Here is a 24,430-nt window from a genome sequence, read left to right as displayed (position 1 = left end):
TATTTATGAAGTGCCAATTACAATATGGTCGTTTGTAGACACTTTTACAGAGAAATCCCAACAGATCCACATGAGCAAGCATAAGCCACTGTGGAAAGGAAAAACTCCCTTTTAACAGGAAGAAACCTTTGCAGAACCAGGCTCAGAGGTGGCAGCTTTCTGCTATTCCGGTTGGGGTGAGGGGACAGAAAGAGAAGGAGATAGGACAGACAGTTTCTTGTATCTACATACAATTCATATATAAACACAGAGTACATAGGATACAAGAGGAACAATCATCAATGACATGTAGTAATACAATGAAATTACAGTAGTACAATGAAATTACATTGAAACGAGAGAAGGAGCAGAACTGGGAGCCGGTTCCACATGGTAGGAGCCCGGGGTTAAGTAAACGCTTACACCCACTGGGTCCAGGTTCCTCGATTAATCAGTGGAGCAGCTCTTTTGTTTGATGCCCAATTAGAATTGCACCCATTGAATCCAGGCTGTCTCAATGGATCAACCGCGATTGATGTTCTGTCTGCGATCCCTCAATCACGGCTCTAGTCCACTTAAGAGACAGCCTCCTCGTCCAGGGTTTTGGTGTTCTGACTTTTTGGTCTCCCACAGTGGAAAGAGAGAGAGAGAGGTAGAGATCATTTAATTTCCATTGAAGTGGACACAGGTTCACAGATTTACACAATAGATCCACAACTCATTTTCCCAACATCACCTTACAGAACAGTTACATAATAATAATTAGGGCCCAACTTAAAGACAAGACACGTAAAGAACTTCTAGAATTTGCTGTCACAGCAGAAGAAGAAGCAGCAGCCTCTACAATATCTATTCATATTGAAAAGAACTAAGTTTAATTTATTGTTCAGTGCTCTATAGCATAGCCTTTTTATTGTCACCCCTGTTATGACCATCCACTTACACATCAGTTAAGAATCACCTTTTTGACTCAGACTGAGACTGTGGAACAAAAGTGCACAACTGTTAATCCAAGCTGGACGTTCTTGCTTTAGACACTGCTAACCACTGAGGTGTAGTGGTTCCATTGTTGCCCTGTTAACTGGTGTGGAGTCATTTTTTTTTCATATTTTTCAAGGTTTTCTCATATTTATATATATATATATATAAAAATATTGTTACTAGATTGCTATTTGTAACAATTCTGAAAAGTGTGCATTTCATTATTATTATTATTATTATTATTATTATTATTATTATTATTATTATTATCATTATTATTATTATTATTATCATTATCATTATCATTATCATTATTATTATTATTATCATTATTATTATTATTATTAAGATGCATGTGGACCTTTCTGTAACAATACAGTTTGAAACTTGTGAAAATGCGTATTTTTATTATCTCGGGGAGTTCCATAAATAATTCAAGCCATTGCTTCTTCGTGACATTAAAATTTGAGCGCGCGCTTTCAGATTCCCTTTGACCTCGAGCCGAGTGGTCAGTGAGGGACAGCTGAAGACACCGAGGAGAGTGAAGAGCACCGCGGTGGCGGGACGGCCCGGGTGGGGGACTGAAGGGGGGGTCCGGGCTGAGCTGCCCTGCTCGGGGAGGTGAGGGCTGTCCGGTGCGCACGAGGGGAAGATGAGCTCAGCGCGCGCCGGGGGGCAGGTAACGTCAGCAGCACTCGGGCCGGAGCAGGGAAAAGACTCTCTCTCTCACACACACACACACCTAGCAAGTGTTTATCGCTGCTTAATCACCGAGACACACCGACACACATTAGGCATGGGCAGCTAATCAGCCCCGCGTGAGTCAACGCCGCTCCTCCGTCCCGGATCCCTGCTCAGCGCCTCGCCTCGCCTCGGCAGCATCCCGCGCCCTCCGCCCTGCCTGAAATGGGATGATATGGGATTTTTCATGTCGACGAAAATCGGAGGGATCCTTGCCTTTGCCTTGGGTAAGACATCTCAGAGCTCCTTCCTCCACTGCTGCCAGCCTGCCGGGATGGTTCGACACAGAAACCAGATCAGATCAGATCATATCAGATCAGATCAGATCAGATCAGATCGTTCTCTCTAACCGCACCATCACGTTGAGACTGATCTTTATTTATCTCCATCAATGCAGCGCGGTGCTTTTAAGACCTGTACCGTGGTCAACTGCTCGGAGGACAGCCCGACATGAGAGACTCTGTGCACGCTTTTTGGCCATGAAACATCTGCAAATAAAAACATTGAAAACACTTTTAATAACATGTGTTGAGTATGTTGCGTTTTATTTGCATTTATTGTTGGCATGTTTTAGCTCCTGGTTTGTAAATAATAGGACATTGCACGCCATGCATGAGCTGCAGTGGGTATGAGACTATCTGTGGTAACATCTGCCTCACAGCCCGCCGCCTACTGACATCCATCGAACATGGAGTTCAGGAAGAATGTATATTTCTTACTGTGCAAAATCGCAGTTGCACGATGACAGAGTGGTAAATGCACGAAAGAGGAATTGTGTACACAAGTTGCATGATTGTGCGTGCTCTCTGAATGTACTGAAGGTATGGAAGTGACTTGAGCATTATTCAAAAAGCAAGCCGTCCCGCTCACTCAGGGATTTTGCTTCTCCACATTTCACAGCATTCAGATTACTCTTTACTCTCACCACTCGGTGTGGTTCTGTCCTGCCAGGTGATGGAAGTGCTCCTCTGTCTCCGTCTCTGTCTCTGCAGTGTTCCTGTCCCTCTGGGCGTCAGGAGACTCTGCAGATGTGAGCTGCGAGAACGTTTATAAGGACTTTTCCGTGTGTGTCCTGGAGCTGGGGGAGAGCATGGACAACTACCAGGAGAACGTGACCAGCGAGCGGGGAGTGGCGGCCGTGTGCAGGTGATAATAACTTTTCATCAGCTTGAGAGCCAGCACGCCAGTATCTGTTTGTCATTCCCAGTGGAGTTAGCAAATAGAATGGATGAAGCAAAGAGGACAAGGAGTAAATTTACACAATACCACATATCAATTATCTTATATATGGTTTGATGAAATGCAATAAAATACAATGTGAGTTATGCATTTCTTTCCTAAATACTGTAGACAAACGAGCAGCTGCCATAATCTCAGTTTATACAAAATGAGTCTCATGTTTCCACTGTCTGCTAATTCTGTCATTTTGATGTTGCACTGTAACTTCTTTCTACAAAGGAGCAGGAGGAATGAATGGCGGAGGAGACACTGAGCTATTGTGCTAAATAATTTATGACTTTGCTGCAGCAGTAATGAAATTCTGGGGACGCGTTTTGTCATTGTTACTGCACGCACTTTAAAACCCCGGCTCTGTATATCCAAGACAAAGATTTACACTTAAGCCTTCTGCTGAAGGAAAAAAGCCCACTTGTAATATCATCTGTGATATTGTTTCACTCTCCGATGCAGTTGCCATGGTAATTAAAGCTTGTCTCACTTGAAGCCCATCGTAGCCCGTTTGACTGATAGATTATTGGCAAGCGGATTAATCCGCCAGAGCCGGAGCGTGTCTGCACGCTGCTGTCACGGCGGATTCCGAGACAAATGTCAAACGTGACGATGGCGATTCTCCGTCTGCCACAGCCACTGGGAAGCTTTCCACACGTGTGCCCTGACGGCGCTGTCCGACTGTCAGGAGGAAGTCAGCTCCATCTGGGAGACGCTGCGGCAGGACTCCAGGAAGATCCGCTTCCAGGGGAGCCTGTTTGACCTGTGCAGCCCCAGCTCCTCCCCCAGCGTCAGCTCGCCCCTGGCCGCCCTCGCCCTGCCGCTGATGCTGGCCGTGACCCGGAGCAACTGGTCGCTCCTATAGACCGGGTGGGTGGGGGGGTGGAGGGGGGGTCGGGGTGAGGAGGGATCCTCTCTGGGGTTTGTGCTTCAAACTTAACAGCCAAGGATTTAAGCGGGACAAGTGTTTTAAAGGATTGCGTAAACACAGAGCCATGGATGTCTGCGGCAAGCCAATCAATATTTGCTCTGATGAATTATGTTTCAAATCCCCCACAAATACTCCAGCTTTGTTCCTCCCGTATGTCTCCAAACTGGCGGAGTGGTGGAGAAAAATCACGTTTCCAACGTATTAGTTCAGGCAGATTAGCGTAAACACGGCCATGTTTTCAGACACAGTGTGGCGAAAGTCTGATCAGAAGATACTTTGGCTCTGTGTGACTCCGACGCCAGGGGCAGACACGTTATCACACTCACCTGTACAATCTAATGCAATCCAGCACAACATGCACTGTTTACTATCTTTGTGAAGCTCAGTCAGTTCAGTTCAAGGGTCATTTTGAAATCCGTGACGTCGGCTGTTCATTCCAGAATCAGACAGTGAGCCCTCCTCCTGATTACGTCCTGTTTACCATGAAAAATGATGATCCTTTTACATCAGATGAGACACGAGAGTCAAAATAAGCCACACTGTATGTAGTAGTAAGTTTGTGTAAAGACATATAGATGTTTATCACACTGTCAAAAACATTAAAGGGACACTGCAAAATATATTAAAATGTTTTGACCTCAAGCACAAAACCAGTCTTTGATCCAAACCCATCAAACTCCACCAGTGTTCAGACGTACAACAGGCGAAACGCCTTCTCAGCTTGTTTGTTTTAAATTAAAATAACTGTTGTAGTTGAGCGACAATCAAGCAACTTGTACACAACTTTTGACCCCGTTTCCCTCACGGCATCCGGTCCCTCGGGGGGCCGGTGTTGCACGGCTGCTATGAAGACACCAAAAAACACACATCCTACACCTCCGTCACCGTTCAGATGAGTTCTCGCTCTCATTACGCAGACTTCTCAAGAGTCGATGTTCGTGGTATGAAGTGTGAGTGTTAAATGTTGTTTCAAGAGTCTTTAATATATAGTGTGAAAATCACTCATCTGCAAGTGATGATTTACGTTTGACGTCAAAGTATTGAACTACTGCAGTCACACACACAGCATGGGAAAGGCTTATACTTACTCAGTTTATCAGATTTAAGCATTTAATGAATTTTTAATGGGGAAATGTGTTAGATTTTATATGAAGATCATTAATTTATGAGCACTGCTATAAAAAAAAACACCAAATCATCTGTCTTCTATATTTGAACGAATGCAGAGAGAAAGACAATCATGCTCACTTTCACATCTATGGGAAATTTAGAGTCAGCAGTTCATTAACAATGTGTTTGGATGGTAGGAGGAAGTCAGCTTAGCTGGAGATAGTGAGCACAGGCACAGGGAGAACATGTAAACTCAGTCTAAAGACTGGCAGGTTCAAACCAGGAGTCTTTTTAAAGACAAAAGGTTGGTTGTTGCTGCTCGATCAGTACAATATCCAGCCTGAGTGATACAGAAAACAGACAGTAATTGCAATATCGAGTCAATATCTGGATGGGTTTTTGATTAAAAATATTTAATCAAAACGCTTCAAAGAAAATTCTTGCGAAAGACTGAGAGTGTCAGCTTGTTTAACTCATCTTGTTTTTCCAAAATCTGTGTCCCTTAACACCAATAGTCCAAATAGAAATGATCAAACTGTGTAATTTCTTTGTTCCTGCTCATCTTCTGTCATCGCTATAATCCCAAATGCATGAAAATTGTTGTGACAATGCTTTGGAGAAAAAGAAAAAGAAAAAAAAAAAAGAGGACTGTTTGTTAAATTCGGCCTTGGACAAAGTGTACAGTGGTCTTGATCTGTGCATGAAGTGAGGCAATAGATCCTCGGTGTAAACAGCAAGCATCCTTTGTTATGCAGATTTTATTACCCGCAAGAAACTCCCACCTCCCTGATCCACATTAGCATGTTTCTATTGAGTTCAGGTTTCAGAGTTGTAGCACCATGTCGTCCACTGCGTGTCTGACGGCGATGACGCAATCAAAAGCCAACCGTGACGTCCTGGAAGCATGAGCAATATGTACAGCCACTTCTTCAGGGAGGACGCGGTGGAGAGAGCATGAAAATGATTGTGATCATAAAAACCACAATAATGCTACACCGATGACAGCGTGAACATGGAAACAACTCCTGAATGTAAGAACGCGCTCAGTGTTTTTTCAGTCCTGACAAAAAGCACACCATTTACAAGACTGTATAAAGCAATATATGGAAAAAAAGTGAGATGTTTGTAATAATAAAGCACCATGTTTAAACTCAGTGTGTGTTTGTGTGTGTGTGTGTGTGTGTGTGTGTGTGTGTGTGTGAGAAAATCACCTTCGGGAAAACGGCACCGATTTAGAAACACAAAGCAGTGAAATAGTGGCACTTTTAATCAGTGGATGCTGCTCATTTACAACACTTTCTGTTTTTGGTCTCCCCCCGGAGCAAAGTGTTAGTAATGAGAGCTGCAACTAGTGCTTCTCCGACTCGTTAGTGTGCTCCCATCTGCCTCTTCCCACCTGGACACTTCCTGCAGAGGCAGCGGTGGGAGAAAATGAGGGATCACGGCCCCAGGTGGAAAATCCATGAGCCGGGGAAGACATCGCCGTCATGAGATGACCCATTTCTGATGTCTGAAGAATAACGAGCAGCTGGATTTCACAGGATTCTTGGTTATTGTGCATTTCAAGCAATGGTTGAGTTTATTAAGTCTATTGATCTTTTTATATTTTAATGAATCATTTTAAAAGATTCATGTGGGGAAAAAAAGCAAAAAATGTTCCATATGAAATCATTCAGAGCATCTGTTAATGAAGTCAGTGAAGTCAGACAAAAACAGTCGAGAGTCATGAGGTGGAACAAAATATATTCAATGAATAAAAGAAGACATTTTGGCTTAAATCTTTATTCGCTTTACATCACTCTGCCACTTTGAAGCTGGGAGAGATAAATTTATGAATGTGAGGGACCTGAAACTTTTAAACTTTAGAGCAGAAATCCAACTGCACACTGAATGGATAAATGAAAATTAAACAGGTGAATCTGAGATTGCAATTCAATCTCATTACCTTATAGTGTTATTACAGTGTAATTAATGTGCAAGTGTAATTACCTTTTTTTTCCTTTAACTCCAGTAACTATTGTATATACTGTTTTGGAAAATGGGAATGAGAGCCGCTATCTGCTTCCGTTAAAGAGCTGAAAATGTGCTGAGGCGACCATAAAAGGGAATCTTATTAAATCTTTACTATTAACCCAACAGTTTCCTGTTTCCACTGCTGTATCACTGTACTTTACAGCAAACAAAAGAATAAAATTAAAAAAAGAAGCTGCTGTTGCCATGCAACCAGTCATTGCAAGATGGTGGGTTCCATTTCTTTTGAACTTGTTAGCTTCTTCCCAGTTTCCAGTGTGTGAAAGTATTAAAAAAAAAGAAGACTGGATGCATCCAACCAAACACTGAGTGAATAAAGCGCTTCTTCAAAACATCTGATGCACTCCATCATGCACTTGTCACCACAGACAGAGAAGATATATAACTCTGTTACAGAAGCTGCGACGTTTCACCAATGAAAGAAAATAAAAACCCTGCTAAATCAGAGAGGACTTTTAAAAACCGTCACAATAGGAAAAAAAGCTTGTATATTCTAGAAATGGCCGACGTAGCACATCGAGTTGCATCCTCTCAAACGGCGTTTCTCAGAAACACAGACGCAGCTGGTGGATGTCAGACTGTCCCAGATGTGACCACACTGCAGCGCTCGATGTGATAAAAGCTGCGCGAGCCTGACGAGGAAGGTTTCTAACGAGAGCTTGGAGACTGAACGTACACAAAACTGTATCCTGATGGGTAAAAGCAGGCATGATATATTTTAGATTCTGACCAACAATGGGTTGAATTGTGAGGCAGAAATCTCTCCTATGTTTGAATTCACTGTCTCTCTCTTGTAACCCAACATTGCATTTCAGAAGAGGCTCTGAGAAGCGTCAAAGATAACTTACGTTGGTCAGTGTGACACGTTTTACTGGAGCAGGTCACACGGATTTCAACAGAAAAATGACATTACTACAACAAAAAGCCAAAACCTACAGTCTTTAAGTTTAAAGATGAATGTAAATTGCTTCCAAAAGCATTAAAACAAGCATATCAATATGCTACAGTTAATACTGTCCAACAATTTAATGGGCAGTTGAGAATAAATAGATCAGTTCATCCCGTCAGTCACTTTGATGAGAGGATTTGTGTCAATCCACCATGTACAGAGTGGAACATCTTCCTCAGCTGCTTCTTGGAGGCCGAACCCTCCTCGCACTGTCTGTATGGAGTCCGAGGGCATTCACAGGTTGGATTTGGGTCCGCTGTTGACGGGAATGGCCCTGAGCTCAGTCCGCATGCATAGATACTCCCCGATCACCGCCATCAGCGCCACGCACGCCACGTTGACCAGCCACCAGGACAGAGCGGCCGGGAGGTGGGAGTTATAGATCCAGCAGCAGATCATGTGGAAGAAGTGCACGGTGACGGTGAAGTCCAGGCACTGTTTGCCTCGGCGGATGAAGAACCACAGACCGAGAGCGCTGTGGGAGCAGAGACACAGAGACGATGCGTTATCAGATAAGACTGATGTAAACGTATCAAAGTTCAACCCGTGCAACAAAAAAATCCATAAGCGACGTCTATCCTGTGTAAATAAGACATTTTAAAACCCCGTATTGTTATGCAGTTGCTGTTGGGAGGATTTGTCCTGCATACTTTTCATAACCAGACCTCTTTGAGTGTGTTCTGGGCCATCAAAAACACAGTAAAGAAACGACACACATTTAAAGGTGGAAAAAGGGGGAGAAAAACTAGAAGCCATGACATACACTGAAGACACACTGAAAATATTTCTCACCAGGTCAGAGAGTTCAAGATAAACGCCATCATCGAGAGCCTGCCCTGCAGGGTTGCAAAGCCGAGGACCTGCCGAGGTACAGCAAACATTAAAAAAAAAACATATCATGTGTGCAAAATCATACAACAAAACAAACCTGACTTACTTCATAACTAAAGATCTGGTCGAGTGACCGGCTGCTTTGTACGAGGCCGTCCACTCCTGCCAGCCACAGGCCCAGGAAGCTGTAGTAGATGCACTGCATGAGCACGATCTGGCACACGATGAGGACGGGGTCCCAGATGTAGCTGCGGAAGTTGGCCATCGCTGGCTGATGTCAGATGTACGGGCCTGAAGGGTGTTAGCAGCTGGCCCCGACTGTTACCAGCTGGTCCATCCAGTGCCACCAGTGAGCCACTTCCTGCAATCAAAGTTTAAGAAGGCTACGTTCTACTGAAAGTCTGCAATTATTACACATGTTGTGTGTTCATTAGGAGCAGGTCAGTAATACCTGAAAGAGAAAGTAGAAGTGTAGAAGGATTGCTCGTATTATTCATGTTTAATCTATCTGCATCAACCTTATGTCGACTCACCATTGATGATTCAAGCTTCACATTTAAGATTCATATTTGTATGAACAAGGGAGAGAAGTATGTGTGGACAATTAAACAATGACCCAATAGAAGAATCAATCTCTGTATGAACCACAGCTACCAGCTTTCCCTTTGAATTATTAGTTTGCTTGCTGGGTTTTATTGATGCTGTATTTTCCTACAATGATTCACCGCTTGTCGTTTGTTGGAGTGTTTCCTTCATTGTTTACATTCAGACATCAGAAGGCACCAGAGATGATGTAGTTTGGGAGGCAGATCCACTCAGGGAATGCAAACAGGACTTCTTTTCTGTTTAACTTAATACTTAAGAGTAAATAAAACAAAAGACAGAGGCTTATGGCAGGTATAAAATGATTTTGCCGACATAAATGGAGCATCAGAGACTTTAGAATAGAAAAAAAAAATCATTCTTTTAAATTAATAAACAGTATATCCTCAGATTTCACAGGAAATAATCCTGACAAATATGACAATAAGTCTTTGTCTCATTCTTATAAAAATATCTCACAATTAATATGAAGCACTCTCACCAATAAGTAATAATCATTTTCACCTGACCCTGGTCTCTGGTCTAATCTTAAATGTCTAATGTCACGGATCAAAAGAAAATTTGTGATAATGTCATCCAATGATTAAGCATAAGATTGCCAACTATTCTGGAAAATTAAACTGCAAAATTTCCAGTTATTTGGGCTGAAACAGGAACCAACCCCAGCTGTGGATGAGAACAGGACACACCCTGGACAAGCGTGAGGCTCATTAGTGACCAGAAATTGTCCCGAAATGAGTGGGAGTGGTGTGTTTCCCCTTGACAGACGGGCGACCCGTCCAGACTGTGTCCTGCCCTCGACCTCATTTAGCTGGGATTGGCTCCTGAACACGATCAAGTTGTTATAAGTGAAGGAGGATTGATATAGTTGTCTCCAAACTATAAATTCAACTCTAGGCATGTTAGTTTATTTTAAATGTGACACATTACTTTACTTGGCGTGAATTCTACTTCGAGGTAAATAAAATTCAAGAAAAAAAGAATTACAAACAATAAGGAGTGTTCTAAAATACTATAAAGCTACGTAAGAAAATGTAGTTGTTACCACCAACACAAACAGAAGGATGAGGTAAAGCTAATGCTACATGCAGCACACCGACACGTAAAGCGTGAATCACTGCAATCACACCGTAACACCCAGGCCCAACACACCTCAGGAATAAACTCAGACGGAGGTTTTCACCATCTTGTGGTTTGTTCGCCACAGAAACTTTAAGCAAAACGAACACAAGACGAGCGTCGATAACTTAGCTAGCTAGCATACGAGAGGGAGAGAGAGAGAGAGAGAGAGCGACAGAAGACTTGAAGCGAAACACATTTACAAACCTGACAGACGGATCAGCTGACGGTTCTGGATCAGCAGCACTTCCTGTCGCTAACAGAATCTTTCTAAACCCTGTTCTTTTTGCGGACTGGCTTTGTTGTTAGTGGACCTGGATCTGGACCGGGGGTGGACACGCAGCGGAGGGTTAACAACACGGAAACCAAGACCGGAAGAAAAACTTCAACTCTAAGCGCCTCCTTTCAGAGTAAAACGCGTTACTGGCTGCAAACTTCGTTCTATGTCGTTTCAGTCACTCAACACGCACACTGAAATAACATAGCATCGTTACCTCTTACCCAATTTAAGATATTTTCCCCTCAAAATAAAATAGTTCTTCTAATATTGGAAGAAAGTTTTTAAATCGTACTAGCAACACTTATTTTGAAACTCTCTTTAGTTTTACATCCGCCAGGCTGCCGAAAGCTGGTTAAGAGCCTTTCAATGCTTCCAACATTCCAATAAACAAATACTGCATAGAAAATAAATCAGAAACTTTTGTTGCGTTCATGGTTATTTTATTTCTTTCAAAATGTTTCTTATATGATGATTTCTTTTTTTCTTTCTAAAGATTTGGGACGACAAAGTCACTCAAAAATAACTGTTATGGGTTCTTAGATGTTCTACTTGAAAAGAAAAAAAGATAAAATATTTCCACATTTAGAGAGAACAATTTCAGACATGGTGAACACAGAGTGTACTTGTAAGTATGAGTTACTTCTTAGTCAAATCTACATTATTATCAAGTTAAAAACACCGAGCCAGCCAGGAGTCGAACCTAGAATCTTCTGATCCGTAGTCAGACGCGTTATCCATTGCGCCACTGGCCCATGATGTCATCGTATTCAACACATGTTCCCACGATTTTGTCTTCCAGGAGTGTTTCATCCATACTACTGTAATTATTTTGATTGTGACTGAAACATACTCACTTCACTTGAACTGACCAGAACACAGCGTCTCACACAGGCGTTCACAACTGCTATTATTCTCAAAATTGAGCATTCCCATGTACAGGGCAGGCTAGCCCACCGTCTCCCTCAGTTTTGTCTGTCAGGCTTCAGACCAGCAAACACAGAGTTCCTGATGGTTTCTTGCCTTGGGGCCTCAGAATGCTAAATATAATCTAGAATTGATTCCTTCAGTGTGTACTATGATGCTCATCTCTGTACTCAGGGGAACAACAGATGAATATCTGAGATTACATTTTTGTTCAGCATCACTTAAAGACGGCCATGGAAAGAATTAGGTGCAGATATAAAACTGTCCAACACACATGCAAGAACAAAAACACTAAACATTTCTAATAAATCAGCACAATGAAGCACAACGGTATAAATGCAAAAACGTGTTTCTTGAAAACATTAAAACTGAAAACCAAAAATATAAATGTTAACTAGCTCTACTAAAAATATAGTTATTTCAAAACAGAACATTTTAACCTTTGAACATTTTCAAACAATTAAGCCGTGATACATTGTTTGGTGTGCAGCCTTAGCAGTTTGTAATAATTTAAACTCTGGGAAACCTCTGTTTTTTTTCTTTCCTTCGTGTCAGGGATCAGATCTAGACTCTTTTGATCCTTAGTCACTGTATCCATTGCTCCATTTGCTTTTTGCTAAACTTTGATCAGATTAGTCCCTGACTTTGGGATTTGTCTGTTTTGACGTTTCATTTTTGTTGCTGAGTCGATTTGTTGAAATATTCATGATATACTTCACCCCCGAGTGTTTTTATACCAGTCCTAATGGAGCCCAAAATAACTCCTTTGTCAAAATCGATGTGATGTGAAAAACCTTCTGTGGTATCTGAGGCTTGGCTCAGTGGTGAGGAATATTCATGCACTTCCACTAACAGACGCCAGGGGGCGCCACTGGTCTCTCCTGAACTTTATTCTAAGCTCGGTCTTGTTTGCTGTGATGTTCTGACCACGCTTTTGTTCTATTAAACGCTTTGTAGTTTCACATGACTTGGAGCTGAAGGTTCTTTTTGTTTATTTGTTTGTTTTTCCCCAATAATCTTTATTTGTTGAACCTCCAGTGAGGCTCGCTTGGTGTTTTCCATCGCTCCTCCCGCTGTCATCATAAAGGTGAGCGTGGTTTGTGCAGAGGATGCTGCTGGATGGGCTGATCCTCCTGCAGAGAGGGAAGCTGCTCTGTTAGTTCTGCATCCACTGCTGGAATTATGTGCACGTGTTAAAAGCCCTGCAGCTTTTTACTATTATTGTTATTTCTTTCTGGATTTAATTGATCCCACTTCCCCTTGCCGTTCACGCGCCATGTGGATTATTTTTGCGTTTCTCCTGGCCGCGGCTGGTCCTGATGGGAGCCTGGGATGCCAGCTGCCCCACGACTGGAGACCCCAGACGGAGGCGTGCCGAGCCGAGCTCGCGGAGATCATCGTCTTCGCCAAGGTGCTGGCCCTGCACAAGGAGTCCTACAGCGTGTACAACTACCTGCCGTGGCAGCACGACTCCGACCTGCTCTTCTCCGCAGAGATCGAGCTGCTGTGCGACCAGGCGTGGGGCAGCATGCTGGAGGTGCCCGCCGGCTCCAGGTTCAATGTCACCGGCCTGGGCTACTTCTCCTGCTTCTCCTACAGTGTCCTCAAAAACAACAACTACTACTTCTTTCTCAGGTGAAGCACAAACACACTCAGTAAGATTAGTTCGACAAAAAGCCTGCCATCAGTGGTTTTGTTAAGTTTTAAACTTCTTTTCCAGACATGCCTTTGGTTCTTCCAGTATTGTCACACCATGCTGTTCAGTTTGGAACTGTATAATTCAGATTTGTTTTGTTTTTAAACTTGAAGACGAAAAGCAATTCGCTTCAGTTTTATTTATGAAGCATCATTTAGAACACAGCCGCCTCATGGCACTGATCCATAAAGATCCCTTGACATCAGACAGTATGTTAGTAGACACAGTGCAGACTTGGAGAGGAGGAGGCGCCCATCACACACTTTCAGCTCCACTGTGAGAAATCCTGCAGGAAGGTTCACTGATAAGAAAACTAACCACAGGAGAGGCACACATGAAGTTCATTTGCAATGAATCTGACTGTGTGGAGATTGAGAGGAGATAAGCTCAGTGCTCACAGCCTGACCTGAGCAAGCGCTCACTGTTAGATTTAACAAATGTGGAAATCAATCCTGATCTTAAAAGATGAGACTGTGTTATTCTCCTAAAGTGAAACTCAGAGCTGGAGCCACAAAGTCAGGACACTTCGACTTGGATTTGAACAGATCAGGACGACATTAGAAGATACCCTGTGCAGTTTTTCTCCTCCCATGTAGCTCAAGTTGTGTTGGTCTGATAGAACTCAAATGCAGATAAGTGCTTATCCTCATCCTCTCTCTTTGGAATACCTCCCTGCTTCACATTGTGTTTGTCCAACCAGCAAGTTTCCCCTTGAAATTTCCAAAAAGCTCTCTGGCAGGTTAATTGTCAACCGTCTGCGTTGGACTGAAACAACACTGTTACTCAGGAAACGTCTATTGCATTCCAGCCAGGGTAATTACTGAGCCAGACATTTCCCAACAGCTTTCCTTCAAAGACCCTTCGCTCAGGAGAGTTATCAGCGCACCGGCGGTCGGCAGGGCCACCTTTCTGCCCCGCTGAAACACGCCAGTGTGCCGTCCGCTGACGGGAATTCGTGCTGACAGGCCGCGCCAATATTTCTCCAATATCCTGCCCTTAAACAGAAGAAGAGGCAGATTTTCATAGAGGGGCACTGGAAAACATTCCTCAACTTTAACGTTCCACTGTTCCACATCAGGCTCTGCCAACAACAATAGCTTTTTCTCTTTTTTCTTTAATAGCACGTCATGCATCATACATGCAGAGTGGCACTGGTGTGAGGTTTCTGCAGTGTGTGTGGTGAACACACGGAGGTTTTACTGGGAGATTTTCCAGCTTGAGTTCATCGCACTATCAGGGATGACTTTTCTGTCCCCTGCAGTGAAGCCGGAAACGTCCGGATGTTATCCCTGCAATCAGGCGGACGACCACGATCTGAAACCTCCCGAAGCCAGGAACGGCGGAGCTCCGTCTGCCTTCAAACCTGAAGACAATTAAGAAGCAGTAATTATCCCAGGAAACCAATACAGTACTCTTTGTCAGTGTTTACTAAGGACATAATAGAGGGGAACCCCCCCAAAAAATGTTTACCCACGTTTTCTGTAGCAAGCAAACTTCAGCTTAAAGGATATAAGCTTACAGGAAACAAGACGTGCTTCAAATGGGAATCTGGAAAAAAATGCACTTATTAAGGGTTTTGTTATTCACGTCTTTCCTCTGAGGATTTGTGTTCTTTATACTTTGTTGTCAGATTGGCAGTGCTGACAGCTTTCTCAAGACAACTGAGGGCGATGCAGCTTTTTCCTCCTGAGAACCTGGATAACACCTTCATCGTCAAGCCTATTTGAATATAGCAACATGTGAAAAGTCAACAAGTCTTTTCTAACAATTTCGTTTTTCGAAAGACTTTCAGCTTCATCAGCAGCCTCCTCCTCTGAACTATTTGAATAATGACGTCTGACTTTCTCCTTGCCCAGCTGTCATCATAGCTGCGTTTCATAGTGTCCAGTCATGGCCTGTGGCTGCATTTCCATAGTGGTTCTTTTCCCTTTGTGAATCCCACAATGCTTTGCAATTTGAACTCGGTTGAAATGCAGGGTTACACCCCCTGTAACTGTTGTGCCACAATTTTTACTGAATCAGCATTTGATATGGTCCATGCAGCCTCAGCTGGAGTGTCTGTATGACTAATAAAGGGGAGTTTTCAGAAAGCATTTTTTTTCCCTGTAATAATTGTCTGGTCATGTATTTGTGAACATCATAACCACTGAGGTGACCTGTCAGTGCTTGTTCGCTTCTGGAAGAGTTTTGATCCAGTGCGATTCCTTAGTCGTTTATAATTAAAGCTCTTTTTGTAATCTTCCACTAAGCTCCAGATATTTCCCATATTCAGTGGTTCCTACAGAAATTGGAATTTTCTGCCAACGCTCCCAAGCATTCATAGAGAGAGATGTCAGTGTTTGTTTGTTTTTCTTCTTGTCCTTCTTGGAAGGAATCGTCTCTGCATGTCGTTCTGCGGGACCAATGAACTAACTTGAGAATCCTCATCATGAGATATGTTTGGAGTTTGGAAGCATTGTTGATGGTAGGACTCCACATCACCGAATCCCAGATGTTTTATTAGTGAGTCAAACCCACTATTTCTCATCACAGTCTCGAGTGTCCATTTCCTGTAGAGCAAACATTGCCAAAGCATAGTCTCAGACTAAAATAGTCTCTCCAATCAATCATGAGTGTAAGCTCCCCGGACAGGGCAAATCAGAGGTTAGAGAGCCAGGAAAAAAATGCGACTGAAGATCTCCCCCAGGACCCTTAAATGAGACAGATTGAGTGTTTTGCTTCAGACATATGTTTGCTTTAAAAACTTTCGCCTGCATTTCCCTCAAGCCCCCAAACATTTTTTATGTCATAGAAAAAGCAACATAATGCTAAAACACGAAAGACATGAACTGAGAACATAAAATAGATTTTGAATCAAGCAATATTTATATAGTTTCCCGTCCAATAATAATGCTGAATGTGACATTGTACATAAAATATTAAAATAGCACAGACTTCTTGGTGGGCCTGTAAAAGTCATCAGTCGATGGAGGTGAAAATCACTGCTGATGATGGGATGCATGAATACTCCATAGTGTCAGTCTATTCTATTTCATCTTTCTAATTTTCAGTAGCCTTCATTCACCACTGTAGAGCTCAGACCAGCTCCTCTGGACCCACAATTCCCGGGACCTCCTGGTCAGTCTGATTGTATCTGACCTTTGACATGGTTTGTTGAAACCAAGCGTCCCTGTGCTTTCAACACACACACACACACACACACACACACACACACACACACACACACACACACACACACACACACACACACACACACACACACACACACACACACAGAGTCTGCGACAGGGACAGCCAAACTTTTGATGTTGCTCGAGGGATGCAAGATGGATTCCAGATGTATGGAAATAATACGCAGCTTTAAGACTTCCTAAAGATATGAAACACACAGCACAGATCCCCCTGGCTCGTAGCTTGCTGGTTTGAATAATCCGCACAGTGCTTGGATTTACATGAAAATGCGACAGCGCCTGTTTACAATTCTGCCTGAATTTGTTTGTTTTTTTGTTTTTTTTCCAAAAAATGTTTTAACCTTCACCACTGACATATATATAGGTCTATTTTTCATCCAGAGGTGTTTAAGCTACCGTAACTCACTCAAGACTCACTGAAAATGAGTTTTTAGCTACACAGGAATTATTTGTTTTACTGAGAATTCACTTTTTTTTGCATAATTATTGTATGTTTGCAAACGCGTGTCTTTTCTTGCGTCGATCACCTGCTTTCCCTTTTCCGCCCCGCAGGATGGATGAGAACTACAACATTGTCCCTCATGGGGTAAACTTCCAGGACCCGATATTTCCAGACACTCCTGAGAACCACCGCATGTTTTCGAGCTTCTTCCAGTTTTCCAACTGCACACCTGGAACCCAAGTCCACAGCTTCTCCCCGCAGTGGGAGGCTCAGGAGGACAGCCGGGTACGTAGACGCTCGAAACCACCAGCTCAGACGTGACCGAGTGCTCGGCCCGCTCAGAGTCGTATATCTTACTCGGTACCTTTTTGATGCAGCTGGTTCAGGTTCATGGTGGCCTCACACATAACTTCAGAGGGAAAAGTGCAATCAGGCACTGCAGCCAGACGTTCTGTGGGACGTTCAAAGACTATCCAGTGCTGCTGCCTGTTGTTTCCAAAGCAATATTGTGAAGAATCTGGCAAGTTAATGTGTTTATAATCCATGGGAAACCAGAAGCACATTTTCTGAGGCTTGGCAAGACAAAGAAGTCACTGTGTGCCAAAGAAAGATCCATTTAAAAGATCACTGACACAATCACTAGTTCAAGTAAAACCAATGAAAGTAGATGGATTATAAACTTGATCGCATGAAAACTTTGGGATTGCAATGGAGGCCAAGCAGGTACATGATTTATTTAAACTGACCTGAATGAATAAACGTAATCTTTGCTCCACACCCATACTGCTTCTCATTTAAAAGTTTAATTACCCCAAGCTCATTTGTAGCGAAACATCAGTGAAGCATCTGGAGCTGCTCGGTTTCATAAACTTTCCTGCAACAAATGGTTTCCAGCCACTCACCACTGCTTTATCTCCTCTAATGAATTTAAGCCTTTGGCATAATCCCCCCCTGATTTAGGTCAGTCCTCCTCTGTCTGCTTTCAATCATTTGCTGACTTTGCTTAAAAGCAACAACAAAAAAAAATCTTTCATGGGCAAAGAGAATGAAAACAAGGTCTTGTATTTCCATCAACAGCAAACTTTTGAGTCAGGTCTGCAGTCATGATTATAGAGTGAAATGAAGATATCGGCGCTGCTTTCTGACATCATTTCAGTGATTAGATTTCTTCTTCGCAAAATAGAAACACGGTGTTTTTCCTGGTACCGAACAAGTGTTTTCCAGGTCATGTAAGGCACGTCATCTCTTCCAATGTCAACTGAAGTGAATCAAATGGATTAGGGTTGTCTTAAGATTTCACACTAAATGCTAGAGGGTGGAAAAAAAAAAAAAAAGAAAACGTTATTTTAACATTTGAGGTTTTTCCCACAGTTTTTTGTTTCCAGGAGTCATGTCGAGGTGATCTGATCTGAGTGAAACTAATCGCAGCACACAGGATATGAAGATCACAGCTCTGAGGAAAACGTTATATCACGACATTGCTTGTGGAGAGTTGGACCCCGAGTTCATATCTGCGTGTGACCAAGTAGAAATGATACAGTAGAAGTCTTTCTGGGTACTCAACCTGCATCCGTCACTAAGTGACATCTGAGATTTGGAAGATGGAGGCATTTCACCACGCCAGGAAAGTCTGTCAAACAGAACCGTACTCTGGAAAATGTCAGATCCTTTGTATGTGAGGGTTCTGTCATCCCAAAAACAGGCTTAAAAGTCAGAACATCTCTGTCTCGGCTGCATCTGTTAGGAGTATCGCTGTTTCTCTTGAGGATTTTCTTGTCATACCCAGAAGAGAAGAGCTCCAGCAGCACACACTGCTGAAAACATTCATTTGATGCAAAGGGTGAGACTGAAATGTTACATCCAAAATGACCCTGGATTTGGATGTGTGAGAATGTAGACTACAGAATTGCTGCATATTTCCCAGATCATTCAAGTTCATCAAATTTTTTATTTATTATTAACAGTTTAGGTTCGGATATTCAAAAATCACACCAGTTTCCTTCCTTCTTTGCTTTATAAAGTTTCATCCTTCCACAGGAATCCCTCTTGGCCACAAGCACAAGCACTTGGGGAAAAAATCCACAGCTAAAATTACTAGTAATGTACTAACCAGTGATGTGGGCTGGCAGCCGGCAACACATTTTTAACATTTCCTCAAAACCCGCTGCGGTTGTTATCTGATGGCAGAGAATTTACATCAGCGTTTCACGCTGGGCCATGTGGAAGCATTAGGATCTGCAGAGGAAATCCACACTCAGGCAGACAGGCGTGCACTCAGAGGCATCTGGAGCTCGTATTTTCACCTTGAAAAGGTCCAGGCCTTCAGATTGTCTGTCACACTTCACAGGCATGTGGGGTTTCACCTCACAGCGGTGTCCTACTGAAATAGAAAGAGTATGTGGTGTAAAGTCTTCCCGTACCTCGGACTGATCGCAGCGGCCACCTGAGGCTGGACTGTTGTGTTTGTCTTTGGCTCATATAAATAGAATTTTGAATATGTAGCTGATATATAATGTCAGACAGTACCAAAAACAGTGCACAAAAAAAAAAAAGAATCTTTATAAGCAAGTTTTGTGTTTTCAAGAGTTTCATCTCATTTTTCAGGCTGCAGCCATCCACATGCTTATTTTTTGGCTCAGTCATATATGAATAGTGGAATATGCTGCAGGACTCATGAGCTGTTGGCGCTGGTTATCGGTCTGAAGGGCTTGCCAGAAGTGATATCTGGTTTGACTTATCTGAGGGAAATTCACTTCACATCAAAACCAGTAGATCTGACGCGACGTCAGAAAAGTAACAAAACTAAATTGGATGTGACAGCAGTATTTAGCATCCGCCGCCAAGGGAGACGTCTCCAAATACGATTTCACACAAATGGCACAGCAGGAGGATGAAGCAGTTGTTCACTGGCTCATGGCTGAAAAATGACAGCTAAAGCCTTCTTTCTGTGTGGGGTTTGCATGTGGTCCCCGTACATTTGTGGGTTTGTTTTGAGTCCCCTGCCGTCCATAATTCAAATGCATAATTTAACCTGTGAAACTCACTGGAGATGTACATTTATTACATTACAAAGGACTTATTAACCTTGTTTTTTTGAGTGAATTCTCTTGGGTAACTTCTGCATGTTTTTATTCTTTGAATCCAACAGTGTTGTGATTTTTAAAGCAGCACTAGATATTGCGATGCTGTATGATCAGCTCTAATGGGATGATTCAGTTTGCTTTGAAGGTTTTGCTCCATTTGATAATGTCCATTGTGCCCTTAACTAAGCACAAGTTACGGATGTGTATTTTGTTCCCAAAAGTCCTATTTAGGTACATTTCTTTTTGCTAATACATAAAGTTGTTGCAGCAAACACATTATACTGTCAGACATCAGTACTTAGTAGAGGATGGAATACGGAAGAAGAGACGTACAGCATTTACCTTTAACCTGAGGAAGATTAAAGAATGGCTCTTTCCCTCTTGTCATTCCAGCTGTTGTGCTCCACTGTGCAGAAGGCTCTGTTTGAGGAGGAAGAGAGGGTGAGGACTCTGTCCCTGAAAGTTCGCTCGCTGGAGAAAGCCAACGACCACCTGAGGGAGCGAGTGAAGACCATGAAGCGTCAGCTACGCCAGGCCCAGCGAGAAAATACAAAGGAACAACAGACAATCAGCCTCAAGCAGCTGTATGAGTCACGGACGGCCCAAACTCACCCCGATCAGGACACCACACAGGACCGAAAGACCCAACCACTCAAAAAGAAGCTAAAAAACTAGACCTGTCCAGCTTCCGTGTTCAGTTGTCTTCTCCATGTCGCAGAAGCAACCATTCAGGATTAGTTGAATCGTGCCTTTGAGACCGAGAGGCTGCTCTTTAGTGGGCCATCTACTTCTTTTTCAGTATCTTATCCTGTTGTCTGTCCTAACGTTTACCTTTGTTCTTTTTTAACTCGGTGGCAGCACAAACATTTACACATCCTAATATGATCAAACTTTGCAGCTGGAAGATGCACTGATGGAGCAAGAAGTAGAAAATGTTGAAACTGAATATCTTCTCTGATGAATTATGCTTTTTTTTTTGTGCGGGACACATCATGCATTGGTTACAAATCAGACTTAATTACAATATGCTCCAAATCTGATGTCGTTTTTGACAGTTTTATATTTTTATCAAAGGCTTTATTATTGATTCAAATGATGTCCGAATCCCCCAATTATTGGGACAGAAGTGTGTAAAGAACTACATGCTGATATCTTTTACAAGATGTGGCATTGGGTTAATTTTAGATTCCCACATATAAAACCTATAAGGCTAAAATGTAAAGTGAGACTGTTGGGGAAGTGGATGTACATTATTCTGTGATTGCGTATGCAAGTGTCAGGCAAATTGCTTCAGACTTCATGATAGCTTCTTTCCTCTTCAAATACTTTGAATTTATCACTTGAGCACATTACACATTCCACTTTGTTCTATGCTGAATATAAGTCTAATTTTTGTATGTTGAGCTAGGGTGCTGAGCACCCATTAAATCCAGCCAGTGTGTCTGGCGTGGTTCAGGATTGGCTTTTTCTGTGTCAGAAATAAAAAGTTACTATTTCCATGACATATGCAATAGCTTTTATGATTACTATGCTTTCTTTGATACTAAAAAAATAAACATTTAATAAACATTTGGCTTGCTTTGCCAATAGTTACATCTGTAGTAGTGACTATATATTTAAATAAATTAACTTCTACAAAAGCTTTAGGTGTTATATTGATTTTTTTTTCTTATAATATGTACATTTACACAGAATTTTTTTTCTGAGCCAGAATGGCTCTTGACTCGCAGTGAGAATATCCCGTTAGCCCTCTAGAGCCGATGGAGCGGATGGAGCATGCAGAGAAGATGGACGGACAACCACAGAGTGTTGCAACTTTGATGAATCCAATTGTTTAAACAGACTAAGTCTAGTTTACGAGTCTTCTTTGAAGGATCTCTGTCTACTTTTTAAAGACCCCAGTTCTAGTTTAAAGAGTCCTCAGTGTCTTAAAAAGAAATTGCAGCCACATTTTAAAGAGTTATTTCACCAGAAAGAATCAAGAATCTAAAAAATTCCACATGAAGTCTGTTCTAAAAAAATCTGATTGTGGTATACAAATTCAAACAAATTGAAATCAGTCTTCATTTATACAGCGGTAAATACAACGCAGTCATTTCAAGGTAGTATTGCAGAGAAAATCCCAACAGCTCTGCAGAGCGAGCACAGTTGAGAGTCCAGACAGAAACTCCCAGGGAGATACCTGGAGAATCAGGCTCAGAGGGATCGGCTTTCAGCTGTTTCGGTTGAGGTTTCAGGAAGGAGAGAGAAAGGGATAGCACAGAGGCAGAGAGGAAAATCAACGGATCGTCGGTTGTGGGGAGGGATACAAACCCTGCTCCAGACGCTGCATGAGTCACATCAGGAGATAAGTAGCCTCTGGGGTGAAATCCACAGACTACAGGAGAGAGAGAGAAGGTGGCATGTCGTGGTGACACTTCAAGAAAATGAGAAAGGAGAGCTGACGCTCAGTGTAGGTCTCCCACCAGTCTGTACCTACAGCAGCTTCACTAGAAAATGGTCCGGGGATGTCAACTCTCCAGGAGCATTTCCCATTTGGTATGGCAAGGTACTGATGAGGTGCAATTCCTGAAAATAGAAGCTGTGGTAGACGTGTGATGCAGGTTGGTGATACTGGAGCGCTCAACAATGGAAAAACCAGCAAAGAGGAAAAGACTGCAGCTTCAACAAGCAGTGGGAATCATATTGGACGATCGTGTAAGCCTTGGTCAATCGCGTTGCACAAATCAATCCAACATATTTGTTATTTGCGCAGCCCGAAAATCAACCGATCAAATGCCTTGACTGAGAGGATGTTTTCTCTAATGGTCAATAAACGGTCAGTCTAGAGAAACAAATGCAGCACTGATCTTCAGGTATCTGTTAATTGTGACTTGCCATGACTCCCTTCATGCAAATGGAAAAAGGACTGTTGGAATTCAGGAACAGCAAAAAGTATCTTTGGAAAAAGTAGACTTGGTGAGTCAAAACCTTGATTGCTTTTGAAATGTTTATGTGTGTAGACTGTGTTTATTTATTATATTCAAGTGAAGGCGTATTGGGTTGAAATGTTGTTTTCATTACATCATTTAAAAAAAGGGGGGTATTTAATATCTTTCTTTTTTTTCACTGTCATTTATGAACTAAGAAGTATGAGTGCTGGAGCAGACACTTACAGCTCATCCATGATTTTGTCTTGAAGACAAGCCTCTAGTTTGACAGGTTGATCGGTATCCGGTTTCGCAGATAAGTGCCTTGTTGTTCCAGAGTTTCACTCTGGCTTAAGAAATAATATGATCTGTGTTCACTTCCAGAGGATTCTAAAAGCAGACTCGTGCAAGTCACAGTTGTTTTCCACCAGACATTTACAAGCTTTTGTTCCGACACATCATTCGACGTCTTGAGGGAAAACGCTGAAAGTTGTATGAAATACTTCTGTTGCTGAGTTTACAGCCCTTTGTCTCACGGAGTCTTCCAGACTTTTCCAATTATCTGCAGAGAGAGGTCTCAAGTAACAATTTAAACAACTTGTGGTTATTTTACTGCATTTCCTGCTACACTCTGACATTATTTAAAGTTCAGATCTGCAACACTGATTAAACTGAAACAAAAGTGTCTCTGAACGTGTCTCGGCGAAGAGCAGAACAAAGCGACTACTGAGAGAGCTGTGAGATGGCGTGGTAATGAAGTCAAGCACAACCATCAGATTTCACTTGTAATGTTTCCTGCTCTCCATGTCATCAAGACAAAAATGAAAAATGCTTCCTGGCACGCACAATGCGTTTAGTTCAATCCACAGCTAATAAATCAAACGTTATCAAAAAAAAAAAAAAAAAAAAAAACTGGTTCAGATTCAAAAGCCACATTAAAACTAAAAATAATCTGGCCTCAGGTTGACCTCTGCCTCTCAAGCTGAGATCTGGTGCACTTAAAGGAATGAACAGACACAAACACATTGTGTCATATGAAATTTTGAAACAATTTCCAGGAGAGCTGAACCAAATTTCTTCCATATGGTGTTGCATATAAAACGGAGGGAATGAGGAGCAGAGTTTGCATGGTGAGAGGAGGGAGAAAAATTCTTTAAAAAAACAACCTTCCAGACATTTTTTAAAACATGTTTTATGTCAGGAGCCTTGTTGCCGGGCTGTTCTGATGTAAAGCAGCCCATGAAGAGAACATTTACAGCTTTTATATCAGTTGATGTCTCTCATAAAACGACACAATGTTGCAAAGAGCAACTCCAACACTACTCATCTTCTTCTTCTTCTTCTTCTTTTTTTGGTCCTTTCTTCTCTTCATGAAACCTTTGCATCAGACAACCTTGCCTGCA

General features: G+C 42.3%; 3 protein-coding genes and 1 non-coding gene across 6 annotated transcripts; 2 read left to right on the top strand and 2 right to left on the bottom strand.

Annotated features, from left to right (window-relative positions):
* The first annotated feature begins 1,845 nt into the window (after positions 1 to 1,845).
* LOC115388406 (neuritin-like) lies at positions 1,846 to 3,978 on the top strand. The gene is made up of 3 exons (XM_030091537.1): positions 1,846 to 1,928; positions 2,694 to 2,847; positions 3,565 to 3,978. Exons 1-3 carry the CDS (start codon positions 1,877 to 1,879, stop codon positions 3,791 to 3,793), a joined length of 435 nt encoding a protein of 144 aa, XP_029947397.1. The 5' UTR covers positions 1,846 to 1,876; the 3' UTR covers positions 3,794 to 3,978.
* A 3,165-nt stretch (positions 3,979 to 7,143) lies between these two features.
* sys1 (SYS1 golgi trafficking protein) lies at positions 7,144 to 10,868 on the bottom strand. Of its 2 annotated transcripts, none has more exons than XM_030091536.1 (4): positions 10,710 to 10,860; positions 8,887 to 9,141; positions 8,742 to 8,809; positions 7,144 to 8,424 (listed from the first exon to the last, which is right to left on the bottom strand). In XM_030091536.1, exons 2-4 carry the CDS (start codon positions 9,043 to 9,045, stop codon positions 8,184 to 8,186), a joined length of 468 nt encoding a protein of 155 aa, XP_029947396.1. In that variant the 5' UTR covers positions 9,046 to 9,141; positions 10,710 to 10,860; the 3' UTR covers positions 7,144 to 8,183. The 2 variants fall into 2 exon arrangements, with proteins under 2 accessions (XP_029947396.1, XP_029947395.1); XM_030091535.1 differs by having other exon boundaries at positions 7,991 to 8,424; positions 10,700 to 10,868.
* Positions 10,869 to 11,461: 593 nt separating this feature from the next.
* On the bottom strand, positions 11,462 to 11,534 carry trnar-acg (transfer RNA arginine (anticodon ACG)). The gene has a single exon. It is a non-coding gene; the product is annotated as a tRNA-Arg (tRNA).
* A 1,328-nt stretch (positions 11,535 to 12,862) lies between these two features.
* On the top strand, positions 12,863 to 21,604 carry ccdc3b (coiled-coil domain containing 3b). 2 transcript variants are annotated; one of them, XM_030091533.1, is made up of 4 exons: positions 12,895 to 13,117; positions 13,200 to 13,341; positions 17,146 to 17,320; positions 20,512 to 21,604. In XM_030091533.1, the coding sequence occupies exons 1-4, from the start codon at positions 13,039 to 13,041 to the stop codon at positions 20,791 to 20,793; spliced, it is 678 nt and encodes a 225-aa protein (XP_029947393.1). In that variant the 5' UTR covers positions 12,895 to 13,038; the 3' UTR covers positions 20,794 to 21,604. The 2 variants fall into 2 exon arrangements, with proteins under 2 accessions (XP_029947392.1, XP_029947393.1); XM_030091532.1 differs by having other exon boundaries at positions 12,863 to 13,341.
* The last annotated feature ends 2,826 nt before the right edge of the window (positions 21,605 to 24,430 follow it).

Source organism: Salarias fasciatus, chromosome 5 (assembly GCF_902148845.1).
Source record: "Salarias fasciatus chromosome 5, fSalaFa1.1, whole genome shotgun sequence".
Lineage (NCBI taxonomy): Eukaryota > Metazoa > Chordata > Actinopteri > Blenniiformes > Blenniidae > Salarias > Salarias fasciatus.
This window is presented reverse-complemented; position numbering and strand designations above follow the sequence as displayed.